Below are 18,693 nucleotides of genomic sequence, written 5' to 3' on the forward strand. Positions count from 1 at the left end.
AGGCCCCTTGGTATGGCGGGATGGGGGTTGGGAAGGGATAGGGAGCGGGGTGCAGGATACCAGCTGCTCTGGGCGCCTGTGCCCCCAAGGAAATACTGGAATCAACGTGTCAAAGGTTAGTCAATTTCAGAACCCAAATGATATGAGTGGACAAGTTTGGGGTAAATTATGCAATGCTTCCTTTCTGAGCAAAGCTCCTTCTTAAGAAGAAGCGTGTATACATCAATCATGCAAACTTTTTACTGCTAAGGGGATCCCAGCCTCCTCTGCCAGACCAGACTGGACTTGGAGCAGAAGATAAAGCCAGCTCCGCCCTCCCCCGGCTCCCAACCTCAGGTCAAACTGGGTCACGGCAGCATGGAGATGCAATGGACCACATCCAGGTTGTCTGAACTCTGGATTCCCACCCCAATTCCCGGATCCTTTCACCACGTCTGGGGGGCGTGTGGGGTGACTCCGTGATTCACAGCAGGCTGTGGATCCCCCAGTCAGACCTGTTGCTGATGCTGCTAGTTGGAGGCAAGCCCTTTAGTGACGTCAGAGTTAGAAAAAGGAACCAGGAATTTCTGAGCTTCCACTAGGTTCCAGGAACTTCCCTCTGAGACTGGGTTCCCTGATCTCTTAAGCAGGGGTGGTGTTAGTCACCTCTCTGGGCTCCTATGGACCTGGGACAAGACATTTATGCATTCACTCATTCACTGATTCATTCAACAAACACTACTGAGCAGACTGTGCCAGGCCCAGTGCTAGGTGTTAGGCAGGAACAGACACAGATGTGGGCCTGCCCTCAGGGGGCTTACGGTCTAGGGGAGCAGATAGGTTGTGCCAGGAGCAGTGAGAAGCTGTCCTGGGCTGGGGGGAGGCATGGCCTGGGGACAGAACTGAGGGCTGCAGAGGAGGAGGCAAGGAGCGGGGAGAGCTGGAGGGCAGGGCCTCCTAGGTCAGGATGAGAACTCGGGGTCGCTTCCAAGAGCACCCAGGGGCAGAGCCGAAGGTCATCCTGTCTGAGGAAACGTTCTCGCCAGCAGCAGAAGGAAGGAGGGTGGATGGGAGGCAGAGGCCTGTGAGGGGAGCGGGCTGGCTGCAGGAGGCGCCTGTGACTCCCTGCCTCCCTCCTCGCCTCTTTTCCTTCCTGAGTTCTGACTCCCACTTCTGGGCCTCGGGGGGTAGGGCAGTGGGCACAGGGACCCTGCAAGGAGGTGGAAGACCCCGTCTCTAGAGAGATGCAGATACTCTGATGCTCAGAAAGCTTATCTCCCTGCCTCGGGAGATAGCATAGGGCGGCTGAGTGTATGGGGAAGGACTCAAGAGCCCTAGGCAGGGATTCAGAGAAACAGGGTCTCCTTCTAGCCCCTCCCCTAAGTTGCTCTGGGCCTCAAGTTGCTTGCATCCCTGGGCCTTAGTTTTCCCACCTGCTATCTATAGGACTAGCACCGAGTCTGGGCTGAACTCAAGTCCATTCAGCGTTTCATCATGGAAAGAGCCTGGCTTTGGGGTCAGATGGGTTTGGGCTGGAATCCTAGCTCCGCACAGATGAGGCAGTGTGGCCAATGTCAGCTACACTGCTCCTGGCCGAGGGCCCACATTCAGAGAACCACTGCCCTAGAATAACATCCCCCTGGGACAAGGGCCTCTTCCTGGCTCAATGTGACACCGTCAAACAGTGCTGGCATGTAGCAAATTCTCAGTTAGTGCATGTGAATGAACTCATAGAATGGTTTGTTCTGGTGAGGGCAGAAGGGGCTGGAGGGTGGCTGTGGGCCAGGGGATGGGGTCAGGAGGTGGTCAGGGGTAAACCATGAAGGGCCTCTAATCTTCATGCGAAGTCAGGGAGCTGGGGCTTCTGACAGCTCCACATGGGCCCCCAGAGGTCTACATCCTCACAGTGGAACTTGAGAACATTATGTGGCAAAAAAGACTGTATATGTGATTAAGTTAAGGACATTAGGATGGGGAAGTTATCTTGGGTTACTGCAGAGGGCCCTAAATGTAATCACAAGTTCTTTTATTAAAGGAAGGAGGCAGACGGAGAACAGGAGAAGGAGATGTGGCCACGGAGGCAAGAGGTCAGAGTGATATGAAGAAGGGGCCACAAGCCAAAGAGCTCAACGGCCCCCAGAAGCCAGAAAAGGCAAGGAGAGGGGCTCTCCCCTGAAGCCTCCGGAAGAAACCTGCCCTACGCGCACCTTGGTCTCAGTCTCCTGGTCTCCTGAACTAGCAGAGAAGAAATCTGTGTTGCTTCCAGTCACCAAGTTCACGGTCATTTGTTACAGCAGCCCTACCTTGGGAGCTAACCCAGGCCTGTTTCCAGTAAAAGCAGTGGAGTTTACTGAGCAGGGTCAGTGGAGCAGAGGGGATGAGGCTGGGGACCTGGGGTCAAAGATGGGGCGAGGTGATGAGGGGCGAGCTGAAGGCGGCCACCTGGGGTCAGGAAAGGGCAGACAGAGCATCCTGCTGGGGAGGAGGCTTCAGGTCAGCCTCAGGGAGGGGAGGACCATCCAGCTCAGCCACTCGCTCCTGGAGTGTCCCCTTGGCTGACTGTGCCATGCCCCTGCCCCCTCCCCCATCCCAACCTCCACCACCACCAATCAAGGGCACCCAGCCCTTTGGCAATGATAAGGGTTCTCTGCCAGGTCAACGCTGGGTTTTGCACCCAAATGGGGAGCAGAAAGGATATACTGTCGGTCATTAAGGAAGCTGGGAGCCAACCTTACGAAGGGTCACACAAGTCCCCGATCGCCCTGGCAGCCTCCACTGGAAACGCAACCTCTGGCCGTCCCTGGCTTCCTGAACTCCCACCCCCACAGCCATAGACCAGGCCCTCCAGCTGGCTCACCACGTCCTCCGCCGGACCCCTCTGTTCCGCGGCTACTACATGTGACCCAGGCAGGCCTGGCCTCTCTGTTGGCCTTGGCGGCCAGGGTGGTGCTGACAATCATAAGAGGAGGTGGACACCCACTGCCCGCCGCGTGCCGGGCACCTAGAGGACAATCAGTAACGGGGCTGCTATTTCTGCTTCTGCTCAGATCTTGGCTCTCTGGCTGCGTCACTAGCGGGAGTTCCTTGAACAAGTCACTTCTCCGAGTCTTGTCCCCCCCCATCTGTAACGTGGAAGCTAAACATCTACTTCACAGGGCGGTACAGAGAACGAACTGTGGCCCTGAGTCTAACGGGGCCCCGGCACCACCGCCTGGAGGGTCGCTCCCATCTGCATGTAGGGCTCAGCTTGGAGGGCTGCTCCCAGGCTCTCTGGGCTGTCACCGCCTCCTCTGGGTGTGCTGCACACTGGATTTCAAGGCTTAGCACATGCAGAGCTGAACCATGGCATCTGTTCCTCAACCAGACCGTGAACAGTTACAGGTGGCAAGGGTGGTAGCATGCGTGGGGGACCGGCTTTATCTCCCTTTGCAACCCAGCACCTAGGAGGGGTGGGGATAAGACGCTGTCACAGGTCAATATACAGAAATAACGGCCAAGGTAAAACTGGCACCTAACGGGTGTTGGATGAGGGCTGGTCACTGCTGGTGCAGTGCTTACTAGATGTCTCCCTGAGGATCTGGGGGTAAAGGCAGCCTGTTAACCCGGGTCTCACTGGTTAGCTCAAGAGCAAGTGGAATGATGACCAGACTGAACCGTGTCAACGGCTTTATCCCGAGTGTACACTCCATGCTTTGTCCTTTGTTCTGTGAACTAAATTAGCTTTGTACTTAAGACGGCTTTTCCTGAATGAAGCAGTGTGGCAGGACAGGGTCATCTCATCCAGTGACAGATCTCTTGATCTGCACTTTGGAGAGATGTCTTTGGGCAGCTTGGAGGATGGATTGGACAGGGAGAATCTAGAGGCTGGGAGGCCTGGAGGAGGCTGGATGCAGGAGCAATGAAGCTCTTTCTGGAAGGATAGCAGGGGACAGGGGAGGGCCTGGGACCCACATCGACGGGGGGGACACTCCACACCCAGCTGCTGCAAGGCCCAGGAGTCCCATTGGGCAATTTTGTCCCCAACAATACCAGCTCCCAGAGGGTGTAGGTGTGTAGTGGTCATCCAAGCTTTTTTCTCGAGTCCGGTGCTCAGAGCTCGAGAGCAGACAAGTATCCTGCCAGGGGGCTCACACAGCTTGTTCGCATCCCTTGGCTCCCGTGTGCTTTGGGTGATTCTGGGAGGTGAGCAGGGCAGGCTGCTTGAGGACAAACCCCATACTCCATGAGAGGAGGACGCTGAGGCCCAAGGGGGCAGAGGTGTGCTCAAGCCACAGAGCCGAGACAAGGCTGTGCAGCAGATTTTCCATACCTGTCTGTCAAAACAGACACCAAAACGTCACTTCTGCATCCCTGCTGCCCAGCACAGTTCCTGGCATGTGATGGGAAGTTGACACATGTTTGCAAATGAATGGATGGATGGGTGGGTGGATGGATGGATGGATGGATGGATGGATCACTCACACAGACCAGCATTCTGGGGGCAAAGGCATGGTCTGTGGGAAGAGAAAGGAGGGTGACTTTTCCTGAGCATTTGTATGTGTCAGGGATTCTACCAGCATCCTTCACTCCCCTCAACAGCTAGATGGAGCTCGCTAAGACCTGTGAAACTTCTCTCCAAATGTGAGCTTCCTCGAGCCACTCAAGTCTTTGGGGAGTTTTCCCTTAATACCTCTCAGGGGCTTTGTCACAAGTGAGTTTAATCTCAACCTCGTTCTGACCTTATCTTTCCAGCCAGGGTACCTCTCGAGGGTGGAGTCTTGGGGCCTCCTCTCTCTTGCATGCCCTGTGTCTCAGACATCCAGTGGTCTCCAAGCCCACTTTTTACTAGCCTCCTAGATTTTGCTCTATTCTCTTCCCTCTTATGGAGCAGCCCCGGATCCCTCTTCACCAATGTCCCCATCTCATTCTTCAGGTCCACGTCTGAAGGGACAACCAGAGTCCTCTCTCCAAAGCACAGAGGCGATTGGGTTACCCCCATCCTAACTTCTAATCCTTCTATCTTCCCCTAAGACCTACAATTACAATGCCCAACCCTGGCTTTCAAGGCTGCGTCTTCCTGATGCAGCCAAGCCTCTTTCTCCTTCCACTTGAGCACCCCACAAAGTAAGAGCTGGTGCATAACAGGTGCTCAAGACTGGGCTGAATGGGGTCTCTGATTCAAGCCCCGGGGCCGCAGCACTAGCGCATGGCTATATGAGGGCTGTTGGCGGATTTAAGTGAACACCTATGACCACTAACTAAGTGGGCAGAGTTGAGCACACTTAGGCCCCCCGATTGTAAGGATGAGGTAGCTAGAAGAGAGGGCCCACCAGTTCTGAGTCAGATGCCAGCTCTGTGAGGGGCCCTGGCAACCTTGTCTGGGATCTGACTTGCTCCTTTTGAAAACGGAGGTCAAAAGTTCTACCTGAGGGGACGTTCGGGAGGATGGAGCAACACAGGGCTTGCAAAGTGCTCATGAAGGCTTCCCAGCACGCAGCATCCGAGGCAGCACCTGGGGAACGGCTGTTACCCTGAGGGAGACCCTCCCCCTCACCACGCTCCCAAACTGCAAACGCAAACTGCCGGGGGAGTTACCTGTCTGTGGCTCCCTGGGGGGCCGTGAGCTCAGTCCCACTCCACACCTGGAGCCTCAGGGGCCTCTCTTCCGGCCACCTGGGTCCCTGGCCCGGATGCCTCACCAGCTGAGAGCTGTTGGACCCCAGAGAAGTCCTGCGCGCGTCCTGGCCGGCGGGGCTGCAGCGGAAGAGCTGCTGGTAGGCCGTGCGGAAGTCTCTGTTGAGCGCGGCGTACAGCACGGGGTTCAGGGCCGAGTTGGCATAGCCCAGCCACAGGACCACGTCTTCCACGGTCTTGTCGACAGCGCTGTCCCCTCGCAGCCCCCGGTAAACGAACACGGTGAAGTAGGGGAGCCAGCAGACGATGAAGGCCCCCATGACGGCAGCCAGCGTCACCGTGGCTTTGTGCTCCCTGAGCGTGGCTGCCCTCCACGGGCCGACGTTGTGAATCCTCCTGGCCTGTTCCCGGGCGATCCTGAAGATACGGTAGTACGTAATGCACATGACGAGCAGCGGCAGGTAGAAGGTGACCAGCCCGTCTACCAGACCGTACACCAAGTTGACCTGGACTTTGCACTTGGGGATGGTGTGACTGTCACTGTGGTTCTCAGGCCTGCTGTTCCATTCCAGGTGGATGGACAGGAAGGACAGGGTGATGGAAATGACCCAGATTAAGACCAGGGAGACGGCGACCCGGACCGGGGTGACCAGCACGGGGTAGCGCAGGGGGTCCGTGACGGCGCAGTACCTGTCAAGGCTGATCATAAAGAGGTTGAGGATGGAGGCCGTGCAGAGCATGACATCCAGGCTGGTATAGATGTTGCAGAAGACCTTGCCAAAGCTCCACTGGCAGGACAGCTGGTAGAAGGCAGAGAAGGGCAGCACCAGGAGGCCGAGGAGCAGGTCAGTAATGGCCAGGGACACAATGAAGCAGTTGGTCAGGCTGCGGAGCCGGCGGTTCAAGCCCACCGCCAGGCAGACGACCACATTGCCGGCGATGGTGATGAGGATGAGGAGGATGAGGACTACGGTGACGGTGACCTTGAACGCGGTGGGGTCCAGACAAGAGGATGAGGCTGTGCCATTGGCCGCCATCCTGGGTCCCTACAGCTCCTTCCCCTGTGGCCCCCCCGCCCCCACCCCGGGCCCGCAGTTGTTCCTCTTCCAGCTCCCCAGCAGATCAGTTATGTCCACCACTGGGCTTCAGGCTGCCCACCAGAGCCGAGAGAAGTATCCAAATGTGGGGAGGCTCCAGGGACCGAGCTAGTGCTGTTTTTTCTTGAATAAATAAAATGATCTCCAAGAAGGTGGGGGGCATGAGTAGGAAGGAAGATGAGGGACGTCTAGTTCTCGAAGCGAGGTTCCTGGTTCAAACCGCAGTCCTCAAATCGCCTCCAACAGAGCCAGCTTCCTCCCAGGACTGAACACATCTCCACTGGGCGTGAGTCTGGAGGTGGCTTTGGTTTTATTGGGGAGGTTTCATGTGGAGCTATGGCTGAAGCCTTCTCCATGATGGACAGCTGCCCCCATCCATGTGATGGGGTGGGGGTGGGGGCTCCGGCACGGCTTCCTTGCCCTCTAGGGTCCACTGGAGAGCGTGAGCTAGAAACACAAAGATGGAGTTTTGAGCATGTTGAAACCAGACTGAGGGAATTCAAAATGAATACTTCTAGACCTTGACCTCACTTCAAGACGCCAGGAGGCCAGTCCGGCATCTCCCCTTAGAAGGGACCAGGGCAATCAGGATACACTGTGAAAGGAGGAAGGGAGACAGGATGCCAGGGGCTGACCACCAAGTCACACAGGACATGCAGTAGGACGGCCTCACGTTTATACGCTTTATATTAGAGATTCTAGACACAGACTCTACGCTCTGAGAAAAGGGTGCTGCATCTGCTGGGTCACTGCTGGTTCCCAGGGCCTTACGCCTATGATGGATAAACGATAAAATGAATGAAAAAATAGCCAACGTTAATACACTGACTCTGCCAAGTGCTGAGAACAGTGTTCTACACTCTAGCTTTATAAAACGTCACCATACTCTGAACAAGAAGCCAACCAGCTTTTTCAGGAGAGGGCCGGCTAGTGAACATGTTCTGCTTTGTATCCGGCAAGCTCTCTGCTGCAATTTACTTAACTCTGTTTCGTGTGAAGGCACCTCCACAGACAATGTGCAGATGAGTGATCCTGGACGTTACTATGGACACTGAAATGTGAATGTCACATCGTTTTCATGTGTGGCAACATCTTCTTCTCTTGAATTTTTCTCAAACTCTTTAAAGCAATTTCTGGGCCAAAAAAAAAAAAAAGTAAAATTGCTATTCTTAGTTCACGTGACACACAAAACCAAAGAGAGGACCAGATCTAGCCCGCTGTCCCAGTCTGCCAACTGCAGCCCCAGCCCTGCTCTGGCCATCTCTCTAAACCTCACTTTCCAGGTCAGCGGGTGCAGACCTCACTCAGTCTTTCAAACGGCTGTGTAACAGTCCGTGGGGTGGCTGGCTATGGTTTGTTTATCAGCACTCTAACACAGGTGTTTTGGTGGTTTCTAGTTTCTTCCTTCCTCCCTCCATCCCTTCTCCCTTTCCGCCTCTGGTCCCACATCAAACATCACTCCAATGGAATACCTGCACATGCGATGCTTCTTTTGGTTAAGTATCAGGTTAAATTCCTTCTTAGTGGTGATATTCTGATTCTGATCCATGCAAAACAAGCTAAGGCCCTGCTTGATTCCTGGACGCTTTCTTTCAAGTGGATCCTGGTTTTCCAGAAAACAGCCAGCAGCAGTCTCCTGGGGTCTGGGAGTGTGGAGAAAATCAAGTTGACAGAGGACCTCCTCTCAGGGAGGAGCTCAACGCCATCTGACACAGATGAAGTCTCTCTCTGGCTCTTGGCCAGGAGTGGTTTTGCAATCTGAATAAGAGAGGCATCATTTAATTGCAACCGCTGTGTCGGCACGGGGATCACGGCTCCTGGTCACCTTCTGCCACTCCACCTGGCTCAGCCACCTAGCCTAGCAGGCTGGGCCTCCAAGTATTATTTTTAGAAGAACTTTTCATTATATAAATAGTCCAAACAGTATGGCTGTTACTGTCACACTTAATTAACTTTGAAGGGGGTTTGGTTTTTTTTTTTTGAGAACCCCTATTTCTGATCAAAATTTCCTCTGAGTTTCCTTAATAGCCAGGTTTAAGTATTTTGAACTGATGTTTTAGTTAACGTTTGAAGACTTTCAAATCTGAATAAACCGGCCTCTCATATAATTAAAAATTAATTCTTCTTTCCCTCCCTCCCTCCTTCCTTCTGTCGCTTCCCCCTCTCTGCTCTTTTCAGCAAATATTTCTTGTAGAATCTACAACGTGCCCATTGTTGTTTGAGGTGCTGGGGCCATGGCCACAACCACCACAAAGAAAGCACTGGTTCCTTTCTTCATGGAGTTCCTGGAGTTTCAAAGAACAACCACTGCGGTTGTGTTTCTGTTTCCCAGAAGTTTCCAGTGACCTTTGTAAGGCATGAACTTTCGTGTGGAGTTTTGTGGGCAGAATGATGGCCTTAGAGGATCATGGCCCTTGGGGATCACTACTCCAAGATCACTGTCTTCATGATCACTATCTTTGTTACCATCACAGCTAATATAAAAAGCACTTTCTTGAACCTTCCTTTCAATAAGCGATGACATTGCTTATTGCAGTAAACCAAGGGCTCTGAGGTATACAGGAAGAGCCAACTGTTTGGATCATTGCATACCCAAGCCCTCACGCTGGGAAGGTGACCTTTGCTGACTGTTTGGTGTTACCTGGACCATCCATTCTTTCTCTGAGGCTCTGCCTGTACCAGACACATGTAGAACACTGTTCTGATACTTCCTTTCCTCATTTCTTTCAAAATCTCTACTATATAGTGGACACCCTTCTAGATCACTTAGATCTAATGCATTCTATTGGGAACCTAGGCTGTGGCAATAACCACCACCATCATGAGAAGAGCCATGAGCAAGGAGGTCTGCTTAAACAGGCTTGCAAGTGGCAAATGATGGGAGATGATCTGAGTGTCTATCAGCAGGGGAATGGTTCAACCCATGATGGAGCATCTGCACTACAGCAGAGTCCTGGGCAAGGTGATTTCACGCATATTAAATGAAAGATCTCAGCTTCACAATGACTGCTCATGAGGGGAATCTGTTGCTATTTAACAGTTGAGGACAGCAAAGCTCAGAGAGGCCTAGTGATGTCACACCCCTAGTAAGTGGCCAGAGAGCCTGGATTCAGACTCAGCTTCTGTCCCTCCAGCTACCTTCACGCCCGCTCTTGCACAGACTTCAACTTGTCCTTCAAAGTGGATCTCAGCAGATAGTCCTGTAGTTGCCTCACTCACTCTGCCATTCGGGCACCCCGACTTTGGCCCAAATGTACCCAGTCTCTTCCCTCCCGACTTTCCCTTTGCTGTCTTCTTCACTTGGAGTCCTGTTCTTCCTTGTCTTCAGTCAACGATGCCTTTCTCAAGGCCTAGCTCAAACACAGGTCCCCACACCCTCCCTCACCATCTGAAAGCATGGTGTTGTTTTGAAACCTTTCAAAAGCCAACATGATATAAAGTGAAGAAGACGTTATCTTAGGACCCATCTTGCTAACGGACGCACAAAATAAATCAAGATAAAGCACAGATGCTCAGATACAGTTCACAGCTTGATACTGAGATGCTGAATGTGGCTCCCAGGGAAGGAACTTGAGGGGGGCGTGCATGCAGGTTGCCTCTGTAACAGCTCACCGCCAAACAAACCTGAACATGATTTTTGCTTTTCACCTTTTTTTTTTCCTAAAAGCAAAAATCCTCCTTGGATTTCTTCCAGTACAAAATAGGTACTAATGTAGGTCTTTCATGAAAGAGAAGTGAGGTAAATCAAACTTTCAAAAGTGGGGGGATCCCTGTACCTCTGTCTCCCTGAAGCCTGCAGGTGGGGGCACCCTCTCCTGTACTTTGTGCTGCGTTATAGTGGCTCAGATTGTAAAGAATCTGCCTGCAATGCAGGAGACCCAGTTCGATCCCTGGGTCGGGAAGATCTCTTGGAGAAGGGAATGGCACCCCACTCCAGGATTCTTGCCTGGAGAATTCCACAGACAGAGCCTGGAGGGCTATAGTCCATGGGGTTGAAAGAATCGGACTTAACTGAGCAACTACCACTTTTACTTTCACTTCATACTGTTGGTGCCTGGCTTTGTTAATATGGCTCAGTGTCTGTCTGCAAGCAGGGCCTGGATCTAGACCACCTGTCTCCAGCTTCCATCCACCTATCCATCTGTCCTTCCATCCTTCCAGCCAGCCAGCCAGCCAGCCAGCCATCAAGCAAGCATTTCTTGTTGTCTAAGGGAGAGGCCCAGGGCACACAGAGTGAGTGTGAAAACGATATGGCATTTTCATTAAAGCCGGCTTCCCCCACTTCCTGTCCCGGTCTTGCAGGCTGACCACAGGCATTGCCGTTGTACATGTCACACTGCTTCCTCTTATGTCATCTCAGTTTTGGCCTTAAGAGCCTCTGAGAAAAGCACTTTCTGAAGAATTTGCTCATGGGATGCTGTGCCCCTTACTGCCCCCTGGGAGGTTTCTGACCTTCATCTACAGTCGTTACCTGGCACATGCAGCCATAACAAAAAGCAGTGCCCTGCTCAGAGTCTGATTCATCACGTCAAGCACCTCTGGGAGGCCACGGTGGCCAGACAGACACTGAGCCATATTAACAAAGCCAGGCGCCAACAGTATGAAGTGAAAGTGAAAAAAATTAGCTTTCAAGAGCAGCCACAGCTGAGTGTGTTAAAGGCACTCAGTGAGCTCACAGATGTGTATTAAACCCACTGTGCTGGGCTCTGCACGGGGAAGTCTGCTTTGATCACCTCCGATGACCAGCCTCGGTCATCTCTAAGTACAGATAGATCTTTGACGTGACTTGCAAGGTTCTGCGTGACCTGGTTTTGTCTTTTCTCTTTAGCTTTAGCTCCTGCCTGCCCGGTGCCCTTTAGTTGGACAACACTTGGAGAAATATAGCTCTGGTAGCATTTGATTTCTCCTGATTTTAAAAGTCCTAGGCCCATATGACTCTGTGCCTTTGCACATGCTATTCCCACTGCTTGGAATGCCCTTCTTCCCTTCCATGCCTGGGGAACTCACACTCTTCCCTGAAGACCTGTCTCTGTCACCTCCTCCAGGAAGTCTTTCAGAATCTTCCAGAGGTACCTGCCCCATCTTCTCTCACTTCTGCTTCCCACTTATACCTACGTCTGGTAGAGGCTTGTGATTTCTGGGGTGCACAGGAGAGAGAGGTTCTTTAACTTTCCACTGGGTAGAAATCTGAGTTTCCAGGGCCCTTGGAAAATTCTCCTCTGGATGTGGTCCTTGGTGATTCCTCATCAAAGTGTGTCTCCCTAGGAATGCGCTGTGGTGGGTGGAATCTGGAACACCATGACCCTGCTCAATCCTCTCCTGTGACTGCAAAGAAAACGGGGGCTTGAAGTGTTGAAGGTCACCCCCCCAGCAGAGGTACAGCCCAAAGGCCCACCAGGTCTGCCTAATGCCCCAACTCCCCTCTCACTGCTGCCCACAAAATCCTGCAAGAGATGCCACTGACAGTTCTGTTTGCCAACAGAGGAGAGAAGCCATCTAGATTAACTAGTCTGGGGACTGGGGTCTTCTCCCATCAAATTTTATCAAACTGAGTCCAACACTTTTCTTTCCCTTTTCACTAAGAGGTGAAATGAAGCTCCCCTTTTGCAGCTTAAGTACCTAAACCCCAGGCAAAGCCACTGGGGGAGTAACTAGCAATTTGGGGGAATGAGTTAAAGCTCCTTTGGGTTTCTCACTCAACCTGGAAGATGAATCCAATTCTCCAAGCGATCACTTACAATAGGAAAAGAAAATGATATTCAGCAGGCAACCATTGTGTGCTAGGGGAGCACACAATGGCTTCTGGGGGAGCCAGTGGGCAAGTCTGTGCAGTAGGTCATTTGATCCTTATTGTGCAAAAATTGACATGCCTACAAGTGAAGGGACACCCAGGGGCTCAAAGACAAGGACTCTGACACTGGATGAACCTGGATTTTAATCTCAGAACTGTCATTTAAGAGCCTGGTGACCCTGGGCATATGACTGCAACCTCTCTGAGCCTTAGTTTTCTCTTCTGTAAAATTGGGGGTAATGATATGTCCTCCTTCACTTGGTGGTTGTGAAAATGCAGAGCAAAGGTATGTCAAACACTTTGTGCCTGGCATATGGCAGGTTACATTAAATATAATAATAGTATAAAAATAATGTTTCATAATAACAAAAATATTACCTTTTATTATTGTCAAAAGCCCCATAGCCAGGAAACTGCATTCACACATGCTCTATACATGTAGGGAGTGGATCCGAGGGCAGACACTGTGCTGGGTGCCAGGGGACAGCGGTGGACGTGGGAGACAAATCTTGGAGCTTCTGTGACAGCATGGTGGTTGGAGGGGAGCAAACATGAAGTAACTCATAGCAGAGCTGCCGATTCAACTGCAGTATGTTGACAGTTCTATAAAGGGGGAGTGTAAGGAACCACAGGCTTCTTTGGTAGCTCAGCTGGTAAAAAATCCGCCTGCAGTGCAGGAGACCCCGGTTCGATTCCTGGGTTGGGAAGATCTGCTGGAGAAGGGATAGGCTACCCACTCCAGTATTCTTGGGCTTCCCTGGTGGCTTAGACACCTGCAATGTGGGAGACCTGGGTTCGATCCCTGGGTTGGGAAGATCCCCTGGAGGAGGGCATAGCAACCCACTTCAGTATTCTTGCCTGGAGAATCCCCATGGACAGAGGAGCCTGGTGGCTCCAGCCCATGGGGTTGCAAAGAGTTGGACACGACTGAGTGACTAAGCACAGCCGTCCTGGTCTGGAGGGTACGTGATTTGAGACCTGAACAGAAAGGAAAAGGGTCACTCAGTGAAAACAGGGGACGGGCGGGCTCCAGAAGACAGCTACTCCAAACACTGGGAGGCAGAGAGTCGGGGATGTCCGCAGAGCCATAGGAGCCCTTGGGGGTGGGGGGTGAGTGGAGATTGATGCAACTGGAAGGCCAGAGGTGGCTTTATGTCCAGCAGTCCTGCGGGGACATCAGGGGGCGGGGGGGGGGGTGGCTGCAGGGTGGCAGGGGGCCTTACTGGGTCCTGCTGGCTACTCCCAGCTATCACTGCCAGTAATGAGATGCAGGGGTCACTGGGTCCCTGGTAGGCAGTTCCTCGTCTTTATGAACCATAATGCCCCAGAACATCGCCCCGTCACTTCGTCATCCGAATGGTACCGGGTGCTGCGGGCATCAGAGGGTGGCCCCAGGGTCAACTCCCCAGGGCACTCCTCCCCCAGGAGTGCCACCCACTCAGGAGTCCCAGAGGGGCCTGAGAAGTGGAAGCTTTGTCAGCAGGGTGACTCTTATTCTTGAAGGAGGGAAGACGGGCCTTCCAAGCCCCGCTGTGGCTGCAGACAAAGGTGCTGAGCAGCGTGACTGGAGACCAGGTGGCGGGGGCCACGCCACTTCAGAAAGGCTGGTGGCACTCTGGGACTCCATCACTGGGAGCCCGGGATGCGGGGCAGGGCCCAGGGGCGCACCCAAAGGGTGAGGCAGGTCCAGCCCCCAGCAGTTCAGACACTGCCTAGCGATGGGGGCAGGGGCCATGGAGGGTGTGGGGAGCAGCAAGGGGCTATGGGAACTGGGAGGATGCTGTGGTGATGCTGTGGGTGGTGGCAGGTGACAGCGGTGTGTGTGTGCAGAAGGCAACATCTTATGGGGCCTGGAAAACCCCATGAATGCTAAAAAAACAAACCGACCCAGCAGCTGCACTTTGAGGAATTCATCATATGACCTGGAAATGTTGTTCAAATCCCTGGGACACCATGCAATGCAATCATCAAAAGGACAACTGCACCAGCTTCTCGCATTTCTCAGATTCCACATATAAGTGATATCATAGAGTATTTGTTTGTCTGTGTCTGACTTATTTCACTTCAGCATAATACCCTCCAAGTTCATCCATGTTGCTATAAATGGCAGTATTTCTTTCTTTGTTATGGCTGAATACTATTCCATGGTATATATATGTATCACATCTTCTTTCTCCGTTCATCTGTTGATAGACACTTAGCTTGCTTCCATACCTTGGCGACTGTAAATAACGCTGCTACGAACATTGGGGTACATGTTTCTTTCAAATTAGTGGGGGTTTTTTTTCAGATATATATCCAAGAGTGAAATTGCGGGGTCATATGGTAGCTCTAATTTTAGTTTTTTGAGAAACTTCCTTGCTGTTTTCTAAAACAGAAGCAGACTCACAGATACAGAGAACAAATTAGTGGTTACTAGCAGGAAGAAGGATGGGAGGGAGGGACAGTATAAAGGTAGTGGATTAAGAAGTACAAACTACTACGGATAAATAAGCTACAAGGATATATTGTAAATGCTGTGATTCACTATATTTTATGCCTGTAACTTACATAATACCATATATCAACTGTACTTTAATAAAAAAATTAAAATTAAATAAAGGACTGTTGCAGGCTTTGGGGCTGATGTGGAATGTTCTCTGTATGTGTGGGGTGTGACATTCTAAAGGGGGAACGTGTGTGTGTTTTTGTGCTCTTGCACTGACACACAACTGGTCCAGGAAGGACACGTGTGAAAAGGGACTGACTGCTTCCATGGAGGTTTATGGGGGCTGAGCCAAGGGTGCAGGAAAGACTTCCTTCACCATATGTCCCTTGGGACCTTGGGAATCTTTTTACCTATAGTTAGTGCCATGGGTTTTCCAGTAGTTATGTACGGATGTGAGAGTTGGACCATGAAGAAGGCTGAGCACTGAAGAACTGATGATTTCAAATCGTGGTGCTGAAGAAGATTCTTGAGAATCCCTTGGACAGCAAGAAGATCAAATCAGTCAATCTTAAAGGAAATCAACCTGGGATATTCATGGGTATTCATGCTGAAGCTGAAGCTCCAATACTTTGGCCACCTTTTGCAAAGAGCCAACTCACTGGACAAGACCCTGATGCTGGGAAGGATCAAGGGCAGGTGGATAAGGGGGCGACAGAGGATGAGATGGTTGGATGATATCACTGACTCAATGGGCATGAGTTTGAGCAAACTCTGGGAGATTGTGAAGGATAGGGAAGCCTGGCATGCTGCAGTCTATGGGGTCACAAAGAGTTAGACATGACTGAGCGACTGAACAATGACAACTGTGGGTAGACATCACCTATGGCCAAACCAACAGCCAGGCCACAGGGCTTGACCAGCAGAGAAGGGCAGAGAGAGGGCACCCAGGTGGAAGGAACAACAGCAAAGGAAAGGCGGCTGTGTGCTCGGGTGACACTTAAGAGCCGGACCTGGTGCGTCGGGGCTCCAGGCCAGGGCTGGCACTTGGTCTACTCAGTCAAGAGTAGAAGAATTGATGCTTTTGAACTGTGGTGTTGGAGAAGACTCTTGAGAGTCCCTTGGACTGCAAGGAGATCCAACCAGTCCATCCTAAAGGAAATCAGTCCTGAATATTCATTGGAAGGACTGATGCTGAAGCTGAAACTCCAATACTTTGCCCACTTGATGCGAAGAGCTGACTCATTAGAAAAGACCCTGATGCTGGGAAAGATTGAAGGCAGGAGGAGAAGGGGACGACAGAGGATGAGATGGTTAGATGGCATCACTGACTCTATGGACAAGAGTTTGAGCAGGCTCTGGGAGTTGGTGATGGACAGGGAAGCCTGGTGTGCTGCAGTCCATGGGGTCACAAAGAGTCAGACACGACTGACGTATGTTCATGGGTCAGAAGTGCCTCGTTGATTGACGGCCGACTGGGATCAAGAGGGTAGTGTCCCACATGCCACTAGTTCTCAGAACTGACTGACTTCAGTCAAGAGCCCCTTACTAGTAAGTCCTCTGCTCCAAGCTCACCCTGAGGGACCCCTCTTCCCGCAGTTACTGATAGGACTGGTCAGGCCCGGCCCCTCCGATTGCTTCTCCTGTCATTTGCATAAAGATGACAATGGCTGCCAAGCCCTAGCCCTGCATGATCTGGTCTCTGCCAACCTTTCCAGCCAATTCTCAGGGTGGGGAGGGAAATGTAGCTGTGGGGGAAGTGCTGAGGAGTTTGCATTTAGTTCTAAGGGCAGCAGGCCAGCCCTGGAGGTTCCATCAACAGGTCCGAGATTGCCTTGAGAGCTGTGGGGCACCACCCTCTTGATCCCAGTCAGCCGTCAATCAATGAGGCACTTCTGACCGATGAACATACGTCAGATGCTTGCTTCACGACACGCCTAGGGCTATGTGCTCTCTGAACATCCTCTCACTCACGCTTTACCACAACATCCTGTGGCAAGGAGTCTTTTCCTCATTTTAAAAATGCAGAAACCCAGGTTCAGGAAAGTGAGGTTGCCCAAAGTCTCAATATCACCAAGTCGAAAAGTCAGAATTTGAACCCCCGTCTGTCTGACTCCAGAATCCTGGTTCTCAGTTGCTATTATTTCAGTTTTCCTACAGAGAAAGAAACTATGCCCTTCGGGCTTTCCAAAGAGATGGTGTGAGTCCCCCGGGCATCCGCAGCAGAAGATACTTCCTCTTTTGCTGTCTTTGATCTTCGTGGTTATAGATTTCTAACTCCTTCCCCGCAATAGGCGAGACGTTTGGCAAAACCTCTTACGGCAGTATACAATTTCTGGTTGGGGTTGTTCATTAGAGAGAAAGGCCTTGGGCTCCTGGTGGTCTGAGTTTCTGTTCCACCATTTCATGTCTTCTGAGCTGACAGGGATCTGAAGCTGGGATTGTTTTCACTTCTGCTCTCAAGCCCAAATTGTCCCAAACACTGCAGCCCACTTGATGGGGGAGTGTCCCCCTCTGCACAGGCTGAGGTGAAGGGACCCAAATATTACCTGGAATTTGGGGCAGGTTCTGTAACCGCTGCTGTTGGCACATCCAAAGAAGAGCCCCACCCATGTGTGTCTACCAGCCCAGAAAGGCAGGGTGCAGCAAAGCGGACCTTTTCCTGTGATGACTATTATCACTTGGGCATCACAGTGCCAGGAAGATGACCTGGGCTGGAAGCCAGAACACCGAACTCTTCCATCTGCTGAGCACCCACAGGTAGCTTAGTATCTCTAGGCTGCTGTGCGGTGCTCAGTCATGTTCGACTCTTTGCGACTCCCTGGACTGTGAACTGTAGCCCGCCAGGCTCCTCTATCCGTGGGATTCTCCAGGCAAGAACTCTGGAGTGGGTTGCCATTTCCTACTCCCAGGGATCTCCCCAACCCAGGGAGTGAACCTGCATCTCTAGCGTCTCCTGCCTTGGCAGGCAGATTCTTTACCACCGCATCACCTAGGAAGCCCCAAATATCTCTGTGAGGCAGAGATTATTATGAGTCCCATTTGACAGATTGTGAAACTCAGCTTCAGATGTTGTCACTTGTCCAAAGGTGCACAGCTGGTAAAGAGGCAGGCAAGGCTTTGAGCCAGATCTAACTCCACTGTCTCTGAGTGTCCATAGCCAACCACTATGCCGCCCCGCCCCCCGCCAACTAAGACATGCATATAATTCGGTTTATTTGCTGACTATTTGTGTGACCAGTTCTTGCTGAGGTGTTTTCTTTTCAGTGAGAGACCCCAGGCCATCTGCCTGGCCTCTGCCAACGGTTGATGTGGGCAGCTGAAGCCACATCGGATGACAACAAATTCCCTTGGTCATTGTTGTTTAGGAGCATCTCTATTTCCCCTTTTTTTTTTCCATGTAGGTGAAGGGCACATAAGATCAAAGTGCGCAGTTAATGGCACTCAGCCCATTCGTAATGTTGTGTAACTACCAGTTCCACTTGGTTTTCAAACATGGTCATCACCCTGAAGGGAGCCGACACCCGTTAAGCAATCACTCCCTGTCTCTGGTTCCCGGCAACCACCGACATGCTTTCGGGCTCCATCGAGTTTTCCTGTTCTGGACACTGAGGACACTTAGGAAAGGAGGATCTCTGAGTCTCTTTTCTAGCCTCTGTTTCCCCTTCATCCACCTTGGGGCTCAGGCTACATATTCAAGCATCATCTTGGACCACTGTCTTCCCTTCATTCCCAACATTCAACCCATCAGCAAAGTTGATGGATTTTCCCTCTGAAATACATACCTC

General features: G+C 51.8%; 1 protein-coding gene across 2 annotated transcripts in view; it reads right to left on the reverse strand.

The window, feature by feature from the left end:
* Positions 1 to 18,693, reverse strand: part of HRH2 (histamine receptor H2) — a 50,371-nt gene that overhangs the window by 17,994 nt on the left and 13,684 nt on the right. For both annotated transcript variants that reach the window (XR_003512878.1, XM_027552655.1), the window contains exon 2: positions 5,554 to 7,136. Coding sequence is in view for 1 of the 2 variants with exons in the window: in XM_027552655.1 (XP_027408456.1) it covers positions 5,554 to 6,629 (1,076 nt within the window). In the remaining variant the exon portion in view is untranslated. The remainder of the gene's footprint in view (positions 1 to 5,553; positions 7,137 to 18,693) is intronic.

This window comes from Bos indicus x Bos taurus, chromosome 10, assembly GCF_003369695.1.
Source record: "Bos indicus x Bos taurus breed Angus x Brahman F1 hybrid chromosome 10, Bos_hybrid_MaternalHap_v2.0, whole genome shotgun sequence".
Classification (NCBI taxonomy): Eukaryota; Metazoa; Chordata; class Mammalia; order Artiodactyla; family Bovidae; genus Bos; species Bos indicus x Bos taurus.